Source organism: Gopherus flavomarginatus, chromosome 9 (genome assembly GCF_025201925.1).
Source record: "Gopherus flavomarginatus isolate rGopFla2 chromosome 9, rGopFla2.mat.asm, whole genome shotgun sequence".
NCBI classification, from domain to species: domain Eukaryota; kingdom Metazoa; phylum Chordata; order Testudines; family Testudinidae; genus Gopherus; species Gopherus flavomarginatus.
In genome coordinates, this window is record NC_066625.1 from 67453300 (window position 1) to 67470182 (window position 16883).

General features: G+C 39.8%; 1 protein-coding gene across 1 annotated transcript in view; it reads left to right on the forward strand.

Moving 5' to 3' along the window:
• The window catches only part of PRTG (protogenin), a 119242-nt gene that overhangs the window by 74368 nt on the left and 27991 nt on the right, over positions 1-16883 (forward strand). The window contains exon 11 of the mRNA XM_050968715.1: positions 1907-2095. Coding sequence (XP_050824672.1) covers positions 1907-2095 — 189 coding nt within the window. The remainder of the gene's footprint in view (positions 1-1906; positions 2096-16883) is intronic.

Sequence of the window (16883 nt, forward strand, 5' to 3'; positions counted from 1 at the left end):
CCAAACTTGGGACACCGCTTGTATAGAGAGAGCCCCTGGCCGGCCGGGCTGGTTTGTTTACCTGCCACGTCCTCAGGTCTGGCCGATTGCAGCTCCCACTCGCCACAGTTCACCGCTCCAGGCTAATGGAGGCTGTGGGAAGTGGCGGCCAGCAAATCCCTTGTCCCGCGCCACTTCCCGCAGCCCCTATTGGCCTGGAGCAGTGTACCACAGCCAGTGGGAGCTGTGATTGGCCAAATCTGCGGACGTGGCAGGTAAACAAACTGGTCTGGCCCGCCAGGGGCTTTCCCTACACAAGCGGCATCCCAAGTTTGGGAAACACTGATCTAACTTATCTAAATATTCTGTAACCTGTCTTTCCTCTATTTTGGCTTGCATTCCTTCCTTCTTGTTGTTAATATTACTTGTGTTCAGTATCTGATCACCATTAACCCTTTTAGAGAAGACTGAAGTAAAATAGTCGTTAAACACCTCAACCTTCTTGATGTCATCAGTTATTAGCTCTCCTTCTCCGCTTATTACTCAGTAGAGTAGATGACTTACACTTCCCTATGTCTTTCTCTTCCTCCTCATGTATTTAGTTCTTCTTATTGCCCTTTATGTCCCTTGCTAGGAGTAAGATATTTTGGGCCTACACCTTTCTGGTTTTTGTTCCTACATGCTTGTGTTATTCTTTTGTACTTCTCTTTAGCAATTCCATATTTCCACATTTTGTAGGTTTCTTTTTCGATTTTCAGGTCATTAAAGAGCTCCTCATGGAGCCATATTCTTCCTGTATTACTGTTCTTCCTATTTTCCTATCTTTCCATTACATCAAGATAGGTTGCAATTGTGCCATTAGTATTGTCTCCTTGAGAAACTGCCAGCTCTCCTGAACTCCTTTATTCTTTAGAATTTCTTCCCTGGGGACTGCCTACTAGTTTTCTGATTTTTTTTTTGTCTGCTTTTTTGAAGTCCATTGTCCTTATTTTCTGCTCTCCTTGCTTTCTTTAGAATCCTGAAATCTATCATTTCATGTTCTCTTTCACCCAAATTGCCTTCCACTTTCAGATTTGCAACCCATTCCTCCCTGTTGGTCAGAATCAAGTCTAAAAAGCCTGTCCCTCTGGTACTTCCTCCACTTTCTGAAAGAAAAAGTTGTTCCCAATACATTTCAAGAACTTACTGGAAGTTTTGTGTTTTGCCATATTACTTTTCTAACAGATATCTGGGTATTTGAAGTCCCCCAATATTATCATGTCTTGTGTTTTGGATTTTTCTGTTGTTTGTTCTAGAAATGCCTCATCCACCTCATCTTCCTGATTTGGTGGTCTGTAGTAAACCCCTATCATGATGTTACCCCATTTTCCCCCCCTTTTATCGTTATCCGGAGACTTTCAACTGCTCTGCCTTCAACTCTCTGCGTTTTGCATCCCAAAACAAGTGTATATGTTCTTGATGTATAATGCAACACTTCCTTCTCCCTCACACCCCGCTTAACCTTCTTGAACAAGCTATCAATTATTCCAGCTCTGAATAATTTTAAAACATGAGTAGTGACTGTTTCATTTTTATACATAGACACCAAAGTTTAATCTGGGCTTAATCTGTGCTCGGTCAAATGCATTTTGTGGGGACTTTAGTTTAAAGCAAAACTAAAATAACCTAACTCAAAGTTTAATTCTCCATTACAAAGTGACCCTTTCTGCAAGATAGCCCAGCTTGAGATGCTTTTAGATAGATGGTATAGATAAGGCTGGCCTAGGTTATATAGTATCAATTACATAATTGTACAGCTGGGTTGGAACCAGAACCCCAGTTCTGAATAATCTTGAGCTTTGGGGTTTGAAATGTTGACTCTTGAAGAAAAGTGTTTGCAAGAATTGTTTGTTTCTAATATATTAAAAGATACAATTTCTTACCCTAGCACCAAAGTCTCCTGAGCTGAGTTTGGAACCACTGAACTGTACAATCATTACAGTGAGGTGGCATCAGGACTCTGAGGATACAGCAACTATTGAAGGGTACAAATTGTACTACAAGGAAGAAGGCCAGCAGGAGAATGGACCAATTCTACTGGATGCCGGTGACCTTGTGTATACTCTCAGTGGTTTGGGTGAGTACATGCATTAATTGTCTTTTCCATACTTTGTCAGGCAAAAATGACACCCCCCAGAACACAGAAAATCAAGTCAAATGACATCTAAATAGGAACTGAAAGCTTTTTTAACTTTTAGGATCATACCATAACATTCTGTTTGAGACAGCAAGATTAGGTTAGGTCACTTATTTCCTCAGTAATAGAAATCTTAAGTCTGAGCTACATTGCTGTCAAAGTAATCCAGTGCTTGAATATATATTGAGCAGCGAAGGCCAAAGCTCAAAAAGAGTATGCTGAAGCCCACAGAGCAGTGAAGAGGACTATCAGGAAGGACAAGAGAGAGTATGTGGATGAACTGGCAGCAGAAGCCGAGCAGGCAGCATACAGCGGTAATATGAAACAGCTGTATGATATTACCAAGCGACTGTCTGGAAAGTTCAGCAAGCCAGAATGTCCTGTTAAAGACAAGCAGGGAAAGTCTATAACAGGAATAGAACAACAGATGAGCAGAGGGGTGGAACACTTTGAGGAACTCCTGAACAGACCAGCACCACCAAATATTAACTCAGCTAACGAGGACCTCCCAATTAATTGTGATAAACCAACCAGAGACGAGATCAGAAAAGCCACTATGATGAAGAATAGGAAGGCGGCTGGACCTGATGACATCCCAGCAGAGGCCCTGAAAGCAGACCTGGATGCTTCAGTGGGAAATGCTGTACCTCCTCTTTGAGAAGATATGGGAAGAAGAAGTGATTCCGGTAGACTGGAAAGAGGGATATCTCATCAAAATCCCCAAGAAAGGAGACCTTAGCAACTGTGCCAATTATAGAGGAATCATACTCCTGTCGGTGCCAGGGAAGGTCTTTAACCGAGTCCTCTTAGAGAGAATGAAGGGTGCCGTCGACCCACAGCTATGAGATGAACAGGCAGGTTTCCGGCAGAACAGATCATGCACGGACCAGATAGCAACGCTTCGCATCATAGTCGAGCAGTCTATAGAGTGGAACTCCTTGTTGTACATCAATTTTGTTGACTATGAGAAAGCATTCGATAGCGTGGATCGAGAGACCCTTTGGAAGCTCCTTCGGCACTACGTCATCCCAGCAAAGGTGGTCAACCTGATCAAGAACTCATATGACGGTATACACTGTAGAGTGATCCATGGAGGGCAGCTTACTAACAGCTTCCAGGTGCAAACTGGAGTCAGGCAAGGATGCTTGTTCTCACCACTTCCCTTTCTCCTCGTCATCGATTGGATTATGAAGACATCCACCTACGAGTGTAGGAACGGAATCCAGTGGACGATGTGGACCCAGCTTGATGACCTGGATTTTGCTGACGACCTTGCACTCCTTTTGCACAGTAAACAGCAGATGCAAGAGAAGATCAACGTAGTGGCAGCCACATCATCACAGGTTGGCCTCAACATTCACAAGGACAAGACCAAGATCCTAAGGATTAACTGCACCAGCAATGACCCAGTCACACTGAATGGAAGCCCCCTGGAAGAAGTGCAGTCCTTCACCTACCTAGGTAGTATCATCGACCAGCAGGGTGGCACAGACGCAGACATCAAAGTAAGGATTGGTAAGGTAAGAGCAGCCTTCTTACAGCTCAAGAACATCTGGAGCTCCAGAGAGCTGTCTTTGGCAATAAAAATTTGACTGTTCAACTCCAATGTGAAATCAGTCCTACTGTATGGAGCTGAAACCTGGAGGACAACCAAAACAACCATCAAGAAGATCCAGACCTTCATAAATAGCTGCCTCAGAAGGCTTCTCCAGATCCACTGGCCAGACACCATCAGTAACATCCACCTCTTGGAGAGGACCTGTCAACTCCCAGCAGAAGAAGAAATCAGAAGGAGAAGGTGGGGTTGGATAGGACATACACTGCGCAAGCAGCCAACTAACATCACCAGACAGGCACTGCAGTGGAACCCCCAAGGCAAGCAGAAAAGAGGCCGTCCAAGAAACACCTGGTGACGTGACCTTCAGGCTGATAGCAAAAAAAATGGGCTATACCTGGAACCAGCTAGAGCGAATGGCCCAGGATAGAGGACTCTGGAGATCTGTTGTTGGCGGCCCATACCCCGATTGGGGTGATGGGCATGAGTGAGTGTGTGAGTGTGAATATATATTTACCTGCTTTAAACAAAACTAGATAAATTTTTCACCATGTATAATTGGTAATATAAATGTGCCAGGTCACTTATCAGAATCTTTGAGGCTGGCAGTTATTAAAATAATTTTGTCCAGCAATCTATAAGGGATACAAGTCACTTTCTGAATGGTAATCTGCTTTTATATGTTCTTTGTAACTGGTCTATTAGAATTGGAAAATTACTACAAAGGATCTAGGATTTATCTCTTTCCTATTTCTAACAATGTATTGACGACCAACAGTTGGCTCAGCATAGTACAGTTTTAGTGCCCAATCCTGCAAATACTTGCTACTAGGCACAGTACTTACTATCATGCGTCATCCCATTAGTACCATAAACTGTAGTGGTAAGCATTTGCAGGATTGGATACAGAAAAGATGACACAGGGCCTGATCCAAAGCCTGTTGAAGTCAACTAGAGTCTTCCCACTGATTGTTCTTAGTGGATTTTGGATTAGACCCACAGTTCCTTGCCTATAGCGTTTATAGTCAATGTCAGTCATAAACATACAGTTCAAACAAGCAAAGTAGAGACATTGGTTGAAGGTGCCCCTGTTTATTGATGCAACAGAGGGATTCAAATTTTCTTTAAAGATGTGGTCTCTAGTAAAATCTGCAAAATCACTGCAAGACTTGACGCTTCACGTTCTTAATGTGTCAAGATGGTTTACTTTTACTTTAGACAGGATGGAGAATTAATCTTGACTAAATTATCAAAATTGACCTGTAGTCTTAACTAGGTCAAATGGCCTCTTGACCACAGCCTGATTTTCTTATCTGTTATATATAGCCCAGACACTATTCTGCTCTGTTAACTGGACAACTGACCATCTGCAACCACTTCTAGCCAGACCATCTGGCAGCAGCTGACTGTTTAAACAGAGCAGTGAGCAAAAAGAGAGTAGTTTAGGAGGACATGGTGTTTCTGTGTCTTAAGAGGTAAATTCTTTTTTCTTTTGTCTTCTCATTATGCAGTTGACAAAACTATATTCCAAACACATGTAAACTTATTGACTGTGCAGCGCTTTTCACATAGAATTTCTTAGTTCAACAATTTTCCTCTGATCAGATGTGTTTCGTAGACTGGTGCAAACAAAATACTTTGCCTCCACACATTTTTTCCATTAAAGTGTCATCTCTGATGGTTTCTTTTACTAATAAGCATTTAGGGAGAAGTGGGAACTTCTTAGACAAGTCAAATCTGCACATGTGAAATCTGTAGTTTGCCAGATTGTCACCCAAATTTTTTGAATTATAGATGTGCAAAAATTCACATTCACAATTTGTGCATGCTGTAACAGTAATTGAACACACTTGTTTTTGAAAATATGGGCCTGCATCACTCTAACTTACTTACAGGTATCTAAAACTGGTGACATTATGGCTCAGATTCAGGTTACATAGAATCATAGACTATCAGGGTTGGAAGGGACCTCAGGCGGTCATCTAGTCCAACCACCTGCTTAAAGCAGTACCAATCCCCAGACAGATTTTTGCCCCAAATCCCTAAATGGCCCCCTCAAGGATCGAACTCACAACCCTGGGTTTAGCAAGCAATGCTCAAACCATGAAGCTTTCCTCTCCACCATCCATGCTGTCATAGGATGGATGTATTGATTACATAGTATTCTTCAAGAAGATTCAGAGTAAGTGCTAGTGTGCTGACTTTTAGCAACTTATGGCTAAAGATTTATTGAATGTGCCTTTCAAAGATAGTCATTCTTTTTTTCCCTTACCATCTAAGAGAAACATCCAAGTCACGAAGTGCTGCATTTTCAAAGGGGTTTCCATTTGGCCTGTGAAATTTTACTTAGGCAGTTTTTCACACCTAAGTTTTTTACACTTTTTGAAGCTCAGAATAGTTCTGCTCAAATTTCAGGTAGTTACTGTAGATGCCGGACCACTTGATTTGCATTCACACACAAGCTGCATGCTTCAAATTTTGTGAACACTTAACTTTTATCCTGCCAACAGTACATGAGCAAATACTTTTGTTTACAGATGCATGTTTAGAGGATGATTCTAATATTATGCCCTGCAGTGTAAGAGGGAATTTAATCTTCAGGAGTAGATCTCCATCCAATAAAGGAAAGAATTGGTTCTTCATTAGTTGGATTTTACATGAGTAATCACAATCATTCTTGACAACATTATTTCATTTCTGTTGCTAATTAAAATATCACTTCAGATAATTAGTTATGTGTTCATGTAATAACGAACTTGTAGGGAATTTGCTTTGCTGTACCTGGCAATATTGAGACAAATCACTCTTTAACCCATCTCCCCAGATTATCTGTTTACGGTAAACGGAATCTTAGTGGACCAGACGGCAGCTTAGAAAACTAATGTTCTCCCAACCATTTGTCTCTCCTAAGGACATGTTTTAAGGTGGTTCTCAATAAATATCAGTGATTTAAGGGACCTTCAGTATCTTCAAAATGAGTTGTAGGCATTGATAGGACACTGGAGATATGAGATCACAAGGGAAAGGGCATGTCAAATCAGCAGTCTCAGGCAAGTTACATAATTTGATCAATAAAAGGGTTATTCCCAAATTGGGTGAATACATGGACGCTTGTACATGTCATGATATTTGTCCTCTCCCGCTATTATGTACTTACCAGCAACAGAGAATACAAAAGGACAAGTAACGCCAGAACCTGGCAAAGCTTCAGTAGCAACAGGCAATGCATGCGGTTTTAGTGCTGGCTTTGAATCTCTTTCTTTCCCCTATCCCATTTCTTGCTCTCTCTCTTCCCCCTGTCCTATTTTGGAGTGACCGCCAGATATTATTTTACTTTCTCTTTTGCTTCTTATTTTCCCCCCTTGCAAATAAGCACCTAATGAATTTTTTAGGAATCAGGAGCTGTGACATGATCTAATGGGGCAAACAATAGGTGTAGCCCCGTATGGGTCTTGTGCCTCTGGGTGAAATTGTGTGGGTTTGCACTATTCTGGGCCTAGGTATTGATATGCACTAAAGCATTTGAAAACTGGAAAACCATGCATATTATGTTATGCATCTCCACACACACTTATGCACCGTATAGGCGTGTAAATGTCATTGTCTGCTGATAAAATTCTATTTTATAGCCCACTCCTATGAAGTTAATTTACTTCAGACTTTGCCATTGCCCTCTTATTTTAGTCCATACTGATCTCCATCCCACGCAAATGTTGTTCTCACATTTGTTTGTAAATCACTTATTTCAGACAAGAAGATCATGACACAGGATTTATAGGAAATGTTACTTATGCTAGAAATTTAATCCCATATCCCTCTAAGCTTCCTGTGAATATTTTTCTGTATCCCAGGTCCTATTCATGGCAGAAGGTGAGGGATACTTTAATTCTCAAAAACCTTAATACCTACTGTAATTTTCATTGTAATTTCTTTCATTCTAACTCAAACTTTTGACTTCTTCCTATTAAATACATTTAGAACACAAAAGTAAAGTGAACTGTAGCCTATGATTCCTTGATAATAGGCTGTTGGATTGTTTAACTGTCCCTGTCTCTCTCCCCCTAGTTATTGGTATGTCTTGAAGGTTGTTTTTCAATCCTGAATTAGAGCCCTGAAGTACCGACGTTGTGGAGAGCCTGTTTGTATAGACTGGTTGTAGAAATCTGAAGGTATATTGTCCAGATTTAACAGTGTTTTAGGAAAACGAATTCTGTACAGAAAGTGTTCTAGGATCGAAGGCAGAATGGAGACGATCAGCTGTAACTTTTGTGCTTCAAAGAAGTTTCTTGTATTGTTTTTTATTTCTGTTAAGTTAACCATTGATACACTATGTTCTTGGACATCATTAATGCAAATGCAAATAGGTAACTCCAAGACACCTTGAATTTCCTGACACTATATATGTATCTGGAGTGATTGAAAAAAAGACAAAACTGAAACCTGCTAATTTGTAAACTGACGTAGATGTTATGGGTTTTTTTTTTAGCCTACCTGGAATGCAGATTTTCAGGAATGTGGATTATCTGACACCAGATTACACTAAAGACCATTGGAATAGGCTGGTTTCTGACTGGCTTTTTGGCTCTAGAGTTTCATCTTCTTGCTTGTCATAAATCTAACTCTAGGCTACTTTGCAGCAGCTGTATTTATCAGCCTGGCACTTTCCTCTTCTGCCAGGTATAGAGTTTGATTCCCAAGCTGCGTCTCTTTCACCTTAGCCCTGGTCTACACTTAAAATTTCGGTCAAAAAATTCACACCTGTGAGAGATGTAGCTGTGCTGACCTAACCCCTAGTGTAGATGCAGCTATGTTGACAGAAGAATGCTTCCATTAACCTAGCTACCATAGCTCAGAGAGGTGGGGTTCCTGCCCTGGCAGAAAAGCCCCTTCGGTTTGTGTAGGGTGCAACTACACTATGGGTTATGCCAACATAGTTATGGCACGGTAGCTGTGCTCGTATAGTTACTATAGTGCAGACACACCTTCATGCCAATGTGCTTTGGGTGTCACAGAAGAGGGCTACTTTTGTGGCTGTGGAAGCAAGCAAAGAATAGACAAGCTGTGTCCTCACCTAGGTCTGTGATGCAAAGCCTATCTGTGCATGGAAAGCATTTCACTTTCCTGCTCGAGGGTCAGTGTTACACACTGCAAAGTCAGAGGGAGTCTCCTTTTCCCAGGAAGAATGTTGGCTGAACTCGTATGATTATTGAGTAATATTTTAAAGTCAGTTCTTTGTGAGTGGCACCAGTGTGCCAGGTGGAGGGACAGAGGAACGCTTGGAATTGGGATGCCAACAAAAGAGATGTTAAATGTTAAACATGTTAAGATTGATTAATATGAAATGTCACTTCAAATCCTCTCTCTCTCTTTTTCTCATTCTCATATTGCTTCCTACCGTATGTTGCCAGACTAGACCTCCTGCCCCAGTGTAGGTCTGCCCAGTCACCCCTATTTATTTTTTAACTGGATTATTTGCCATGATAGTCACCATGTATATGGAATTAAAGATTCTGACCGGATCCATGCCTGTCATTCTCAAAATAAATATCCCCAGCTTCATGGCAACATTTGTTGATGTTAAAGGTCTTGGCATTTATTTTTCAGCAGCAGACTGTTTCCTAGTTCCAGCGTAAAATTCCATTAACATTATTACTTGAATTTACTACAAGAACAGACCTTTGGGTGCATGCTATGCATTTTTGCCTCTATTTTTAATTCTTTCTTTGCTCCCTCTTGCTTTAGGAAGTTCTGACTCCTACCAAAGAAACTGAGGTTGTGACACTTTGTAAACCTGCTCTTCCAGCCTTTGTTTCCATAAGGTTTCAGAGTAAAGGCAGTCAGGGGATCAGATTAGTTTTCCTGGTAGAGTTATTTGTTTGGGAAGCTTTCCACTGTGCAGCACAGGAGATGGACTGGTGCAGTGTGAAAACCAATTAAAACAAAATAAAGGAAATGGACATAAAAAGACACAAGTTCATTTCCCATTATTAAAGATCTTCAAATTACTCTTTCAAAATTATTTTCAAATCGCTGCAACTATAACATGCTTGATGTTGTAAGCATAGGCAGATAGGCACTGTTCATGCTGTATCTGAAACTGTTCTATCAGTCTGGAACAGGCTGACAGTGTTTGACGGAAACAGTTCACCTTGTTAGTGGTTGTTGCAGAGAGAGGGCTAAGTGGGTTCTACTGACTGATTACCCTGCCTTGATATACTGGAAGCAGGAATGGGTCTCTTCAGAGACAGAGATAGAAGGCTTACGATTGGCCAGCTGCAGGTGGAAGGTTTGAAATCAACTTTGTCACCTTATTGTAAACTTTTTTCTTAACCAAGCTAAAGGAAGGGGGTGAGTTTTGACTCTGCATAATGTGTGGATTGTATTTTAGGGCACATTGAGATAGGCACCTGCTCCTGTTCTTACACTCTTCACTCTCTCTCTCAGCTTGTATTTTCAGTACACACAACCACTGTTCCAGTCCAATGCCCTCATCATAAAACCATGCTAGTAATAGCCATACTTAAATACACTGAAAAAAATTAAGCATGGATGGCATGAGGAGATACAAATTGTCCCTTCTTGTGCCATCCAGGCTGCTGCATTTTGAGGAGAGAAAGGGTTGTAGTTGTGGTTTTGGTTGTATTTTTTTTAAGTTGTAGGTTAGTTTAGTTTAGTTTCTTTGTAGTTGTAGTTTAATTGTTGCTGTGCAGTAGCAATTGCACCTTGTATAGGACAGCTCTAATTAGAATCCCAGAAAGTTTGTTTATTTTTTAAAAGGAACCAGCTCTAACCAATTCTTTAATGCAGTGGTTCTCAAACTAGGGCTGCTGCTTGCGTAGGGAAAGCCCCTGGCGGGCCGGGCTGGTTTGTTTACTGCCCCATCCGCAAGTGCGGCTGATCGCGGCTCCCCCTGGCCGTGGTTTGCTGCTCCAGGCCAATGGGGGCTGCGGGAAGCGGCGTGGGACAAGGGATTTGCTGGCCGCTGCTTCCCACAGCCCTCATTGGCCTGGAGCAGCGAACTGCGGCCAGTGGGAGCCACGATCGGCTGAACCTGTGGACGGGGCAGGTAAACAAACTGTCCCGGCCCGCCAGGGGCTTTCCCTACACAAGTGACGGCCCCAGTTTGAGAACTACTGCTTTCATGGTTTGCCAGCTTTCCTTCTTGATGCTTGGGGTGCCCAAAGTGTGTTGGAGAAGGGTTTTCTTCAAAGAATCAGCTACCCTGTGCAGTCTATCAAAAGCTTGGCATTCTAATATTTAATTTTCATGTAAGATGCTTGTACATATTTATACTCTTAACTCTAGTAAAACAAAGGTACCACTTCTCATGGAGGTAAAGAGAATAAGAACATTTTGGAGTGAATAGATAAAGGAATATGTGTAGATCAGAAAAAAAGTTAGGAATTTTTATGAAGTTCAGCTGCCTACAACTTTGCAACCGAATATCTTGTAAACACCTTTATTTATTTATCCCAAAGTTTGCAAAAAAGAAAGCAAAACAAAATCAATGTGAAGGTAAGATGTGGCATGTGGTTTGGCTTTTATCAAATTGTGTTTGTGATGGAGAGAATTGGCTTTAAAATGGGAGGCTTCTCCAGACCTTAACTGTAAATTGATGACCTCTTTCTGCATAATAAAATCTCCAGATAAACCACAGAGCAGAAGCAAACTAACAAAGGTGAAAAAAGAAATGATAAATGTATATACAGACATTAATACTTGCAATGGCTATCATAGGTTTTTATAACATGCTTATGACCATGGTATCTGCTCTGTTAGTGTATTCCGTTCCTGATGTTTACGGTTTAGGGCCAGTTTTTCAGCTGCAGCCCCAAATGTTGTGGGAATCAAAATATATTCCCAAATGTTTACATCCAGAAAATTGTCCATTTGGTGCATGGAAACAATTAGCTAGAAATCAAAGCAATTAATTTTCATGACCAATTTTGGGGGAACAAGTGTATGTGTATGTTCTGGCAACGCAAACTTGCAGGCCAGTTTGAGATAATCTGAAATTCAGGTGCTGAAGGAAGTGGTTTTAAGTGCCGTGTTTTTGAAACCCAGGGGTTTTCCACTCTTAACCTTCCCAAAAATGTTGTGTCTGGTATATTTCCATGAAGTAAAAAGTTCTATCCTTACATTTCATAGTGGATTTCCCTATTTATGACAGCTCATTGCTGGCAGTTATGCCACATGGCATTCTGTAAAACACAATACAATAACTAGTGATCTTGACTCCTTATGCTTGAGTGTTGCATGTTGAGTGAGATTTTCATAGTTAGTGAAAGTGTTGACATGACCGAAGTTCACCATTGTTTAACAAAAATAAAAATTAATCCATACTACACTGGTTCTCAGTAACGATCAGCAAAGAGAGCTTATTTAGTTGGTTATGTGACTAAAGGATATACTGGTACACTGCATCTATATTGTAGACATTGGAAAGACATATTTACATTGTTACATAGTGGAAAGTGTGTTAATAGCTCAGTAGGTGACCAGGATAAATATTATCATTTATTACCACTGTTTACAGCTGGTCAGCCTGGTGTTTACTCACCCTGATTACATACTTAAACTAAACCTCTTATCTATTAATTCTCCTGATTGTGTATAACAAGCTTGCTACTGTACTTATCAGCTAAAACAAGGGATTTGGGGGAGAGGGGGTGTCAGTTTTACTGCATAGTGATAAAACCAAGGCTCCAGAAGTAGACTGGGAGCATTTAAAGGCACCCTTTGCCTCAGCTGGTTCTGATCTCTTGCTCTACCTGGCATCGTGGTAGTTTAATACATGTGTGTGTTTAACAAAAATAAAACAAAACCCTCCAGCTAGTCCTGATAGGATACTGCGTCTCAATAAGCAAAGAGATATTATACTCCTTACTTTATAATTATAAATTGTAGACCCGTCATCACTTTTAAGTATGAGCCTGTTTTCTAACCTCAGACACTGCATATCTGTTTTATTTATTTATTTATATTTTTGGACTTCCCCTAGACTTAAAAAAAAATAAAATAAAAGATTTTAGAGACTACACTAGACATATAAAGGACAGAGCTTTATTAAAACTAGATTTCCTTCATCTGTAAGACATTGAGGCAACATGTGCTTTGGAAAGCCTTCTTCCCTCTCATTCATGTTATTACTTTTTGGAGGCCTTAATTCTGAACATAACAGGTGGTGTGAGTTTTTTTTGTTTTTTATGGTAGGAATTTGCAGACTTGTACAGTATTTTGCCATTCAGTATAGGTGAAACTCCAATCAATCAGGTTTCAACTGCCAGTGAGAAGTTGTGTCCTAGAGTTCCAGTGACATAACCAGGCCTTGAATGTACAAGCATTAGCTTGGGTGGTGGGGAAAGGGAAGGAATGAAGAATCTCTCTTTCACAGCATGCTTGATTATGTAATTTTTAGCACATGTGAGATTTGACGTGCACCAGGACAGTCAGGTGCTAAATATCATAAGGCTTCAAGGTGAGAATAAACTGAGCTGATGTGCCCAGCCAGGCTAAATTAGTCATTTGCAAATTTACCCACTTCTTATGTTCTTTTTTTTTTATGACAAAAATAACGCCCCCTCAAACCTTAAACTGCTTCACTCTGTTGGGATAACAAATTGCAGTATCCTGCTTGTAAATCTAATTCTCACAGAGTCAAATTCAGACTTGTTGTAATTGGGTGCCACTTTGTTGGACTCTGTTGGAATGGCATTCACTAACTAGTTTAACCACTAGTATATGACATGGAGAGCAAATCCTGGATAAATGTCAGCTTGTTCTGGCCATATTTGTCAAGAAACACCAGAAAACTGCCAGCTGCCAATGTGACATTTTTATTATGTAACTCAGTGCCAGACTTTTACTGATGTGGCCACTTTCCTTTCTGTGTGGTTGTATGACTGTACTTGGCTCATACTCTGAGTACCTGTGCATATTTGTCTCAAAAGCAAATATATTGAGCCTTACCTATTCTTTTATGGTATCAACCAACATTGTTTAATTTGGATGATCACAAGACATTCTCTTTTTCGGCCATATTTGCTATTAATTCTAGTGTTCATAAAGAATGCTAAACCATGAAATTTGTGAAAAATCTAGCACAACAAATACATCACTCTTCATTTTGCTTTTGAAAGTAAATTTTATTTTATCCAATGCATTTATAATGGGAAGCTTTGATTAAAGTTTAATGTCTTTGTCAATTTTAAATTACACCATCAGAACTCTGTAATTTACTGGTTTATCCTGTGATCAAGTTTAATAGTTCTAAAATACTGAAAGCTATAACATCTGCATAAGCAACATACCTGTTTGGATATTGATTAGGGTGTTACATCTGACAAACTTGACAAACACTCATTTAAAAAAACAAGTAAGCTCTAGGCTTCTTTGGATTAAATGTAAGCCCATTGAATGGCTTAAAAACTAGCTGAAAACGATTTATCTGCCTAAATGATAACCACTATTTTGGGGGCTGAAAGTTGCGTTATTGCCTTCTCAACGGTGCAGTTAAGTTTCCTTTTGAAAACTGGCAGTTTGTGTGTTGGAGAGATCCTCTGATTTTATTCTTTGTATGTAACTGCTGTAAAAGTGGTGTGTGTGTGGGGAGGGGTTCAGTCTGAAACAGTAAATTAGGTCTACTGTCATTACTTACATGCGCTGATTTTTGTTGTAACACATTTTAACTTACAAGGCTTTTTTTTCTTTAAGGAGTGGAGAAAACAATTCTTTGGCATTAAAAATGTACAGAGCACATACTGCTTGAACACCAGCACTGGATAGAAATTTTCTATACTGGTGCAGCTTCACTTCAAATAACTAAATAGGGTATTAAATCCAGCAAAGCAAGGCCCCCTGAGTAGACAGTGGGAGCTATCAGGAAGAAGGAAGTTCCATTATTTCAAGTGACAATGCTTTGCAAGAATCCATAAAATACGAATGAGAAAACACAGGCTTTGATATGCCAACAGCAGAAACTACCATGGAGACTAAAAGGGGGTGGAGGAGGCAGGAGACTTGTCTACTCAAGTGGCATGAAGGGCAGTTACCTGCAATGAAGATCTGTTGTGTTTTTTTTTCCTACACCCCCAGCTGCTATCCCAGCTGAAATATCAGATACAGTTGTTTCTTTAGGGACAACAGAGAGGCCGAATGTGTAGCAACTGTTTGAAGAACTGGATTAAAGGATTTCTCTTGAAGCTAAGAGAAGGGATGTTATTTGCATTGTGCCTGGAGATAAGCCACTGGTTTCCAATGCAGCAATGCAGTATCCCTTTCAAGTACTTAAATGTAAAATTTTCTGCAGGTATGAGAGTGCATAGAATCTTGAAGAAAACTTTCTTGGCATTTCTGGTCCTAGAAACTCCACCATTTAAAAATTAATATGTATGGGAATTCAGATAGGAATATTGTGCTATACTGATTGCATATACAGTTATGCTTTATGCAAATAGTATTCAGTCACTTGCTGGGCAGAAAATTAGTTTATTTCATGCAAAAATACAGTGAGCATCATTTCAAACTAAACCACTGAGATTTCTTGATTTATTTTAAAAAAGTCGTTAATTTTAAATATCTCTTTAACTGAAGTTTTTTAAAAATAAATGTTCTTAAATTGCTGTATTTTGAAATGGATACTGCTCTAGTCTATTGCTAAATAATAATCATTCCTCTGATAGAGTGCTTAATCTTTAGCATGCTTCAACTCTCTGTTATTAAAAGAAGCCAGTTGAAATAGAAGTAAATGATAGTTAATTTTTCATAATTTCTTACAAAGAAGCGACTACTTACAGTGCTGTTACAAAAGTTGCTTTCCTTGTTCCAGTAAAACTTTTAAATATGTGGATTTGTTTTTCTAAAGCACATATATCTGGGCAATATTATTTAATTCACTATTTATTGGACTTAAGTATTTTTCTAATGAAGGCCCAAATTGTAAAGCAACAACTCCTTGGAGAAGGCTTAGAGAAACTCCTGTTGTAGGAAATTAAACAAACATTGTCCATTAATCATACTGCATGTCAGCCACCAGACCTCTCTCTCGATTGTTCTTGGTGAATGTGAGGAACCATTAGATGTGTGAGGTCCTTAAAGGTCTGAGTAAGTCAAAGGGGAAGAGTTTAAAAAAATGCCACCATTAGCACATGAAAGAGACTTCAGAGTGGACAGAAGAAAACATTTGCTGTATAGGGCTAGTTACATTTTTTAATTTTTTCTCCTCTCCTTCTTTTTTCTTTTTTTAACTTCATTTGTTTAACTAAAGTCCAGATGTTGTGATCAAAATGTTAGGGTCAGTAATAAATTTCTGCTGGATTTTGTTGTCCAGGAATTGATACTTGAGCACTTGTGATAAAGTTGTATGGGAAAGTTAATACCTTGAGTTTGTAAAAAGCCCTGGGTTTGTTGATAAGCAAATACACTTTTAAGGATAAGCAAATATGCTTTCTGGGCATTCACATGCCTGGAATAATACCTTCCTTACATCATACCTACCATGTAGGTAATGCTACATGAAGCAATTTTCACCATGGGTGAAATATGTATTTGTGGAAAAGCAAATTATTTTTCAGTTTTGCCTGGGTTTCTTGCGGGAAGGAAGAAAAAAAAGCAATTTTGGCAGATGGGAAAGGGTGTTTTTGCTGTGGAGTAGAAAAATTGCTGTGAAATTTCTCTGCAACACCTTTGAGTTGTGCTTGAAATAGCTTCATGGAAACTTAGTTTTGAACAAAAAGTGGAATGTTTGCATCCTGCATTCCCCACTGCTGCCCTCGTCCCCCCAGAAATAAAAATGTCTGTGTTCAGTGTTCGAATGGCAAAATCGTACTGCCCTGAGTCAAACTGGTCAATGCTTGCAAAGCAAAGATGTTTAACATAGTTATAGAAGTAGGACAAAGGGAATTTATTAGTTGACCCATGCTTAGTAGAATACGAAGTACTCCCTGAGCCACATTTTCTGCCTGTAGTGTGCACTCATTTGCGTACAATGGCCTTCTAAATGCGCAGATGTGGAAACTGTGTATGCAAAGGAGTGCAAAATGGCATGCACATACTTTTTCAAAATTTGGACATGGGAGTAATGCACAATAAAACAGTGAGATGATCTGAACAAATCTTCCTCAATAAGGAAAGCTGAATCGTGCTTTGAATTCAGTGTAATAATAATACCTGATA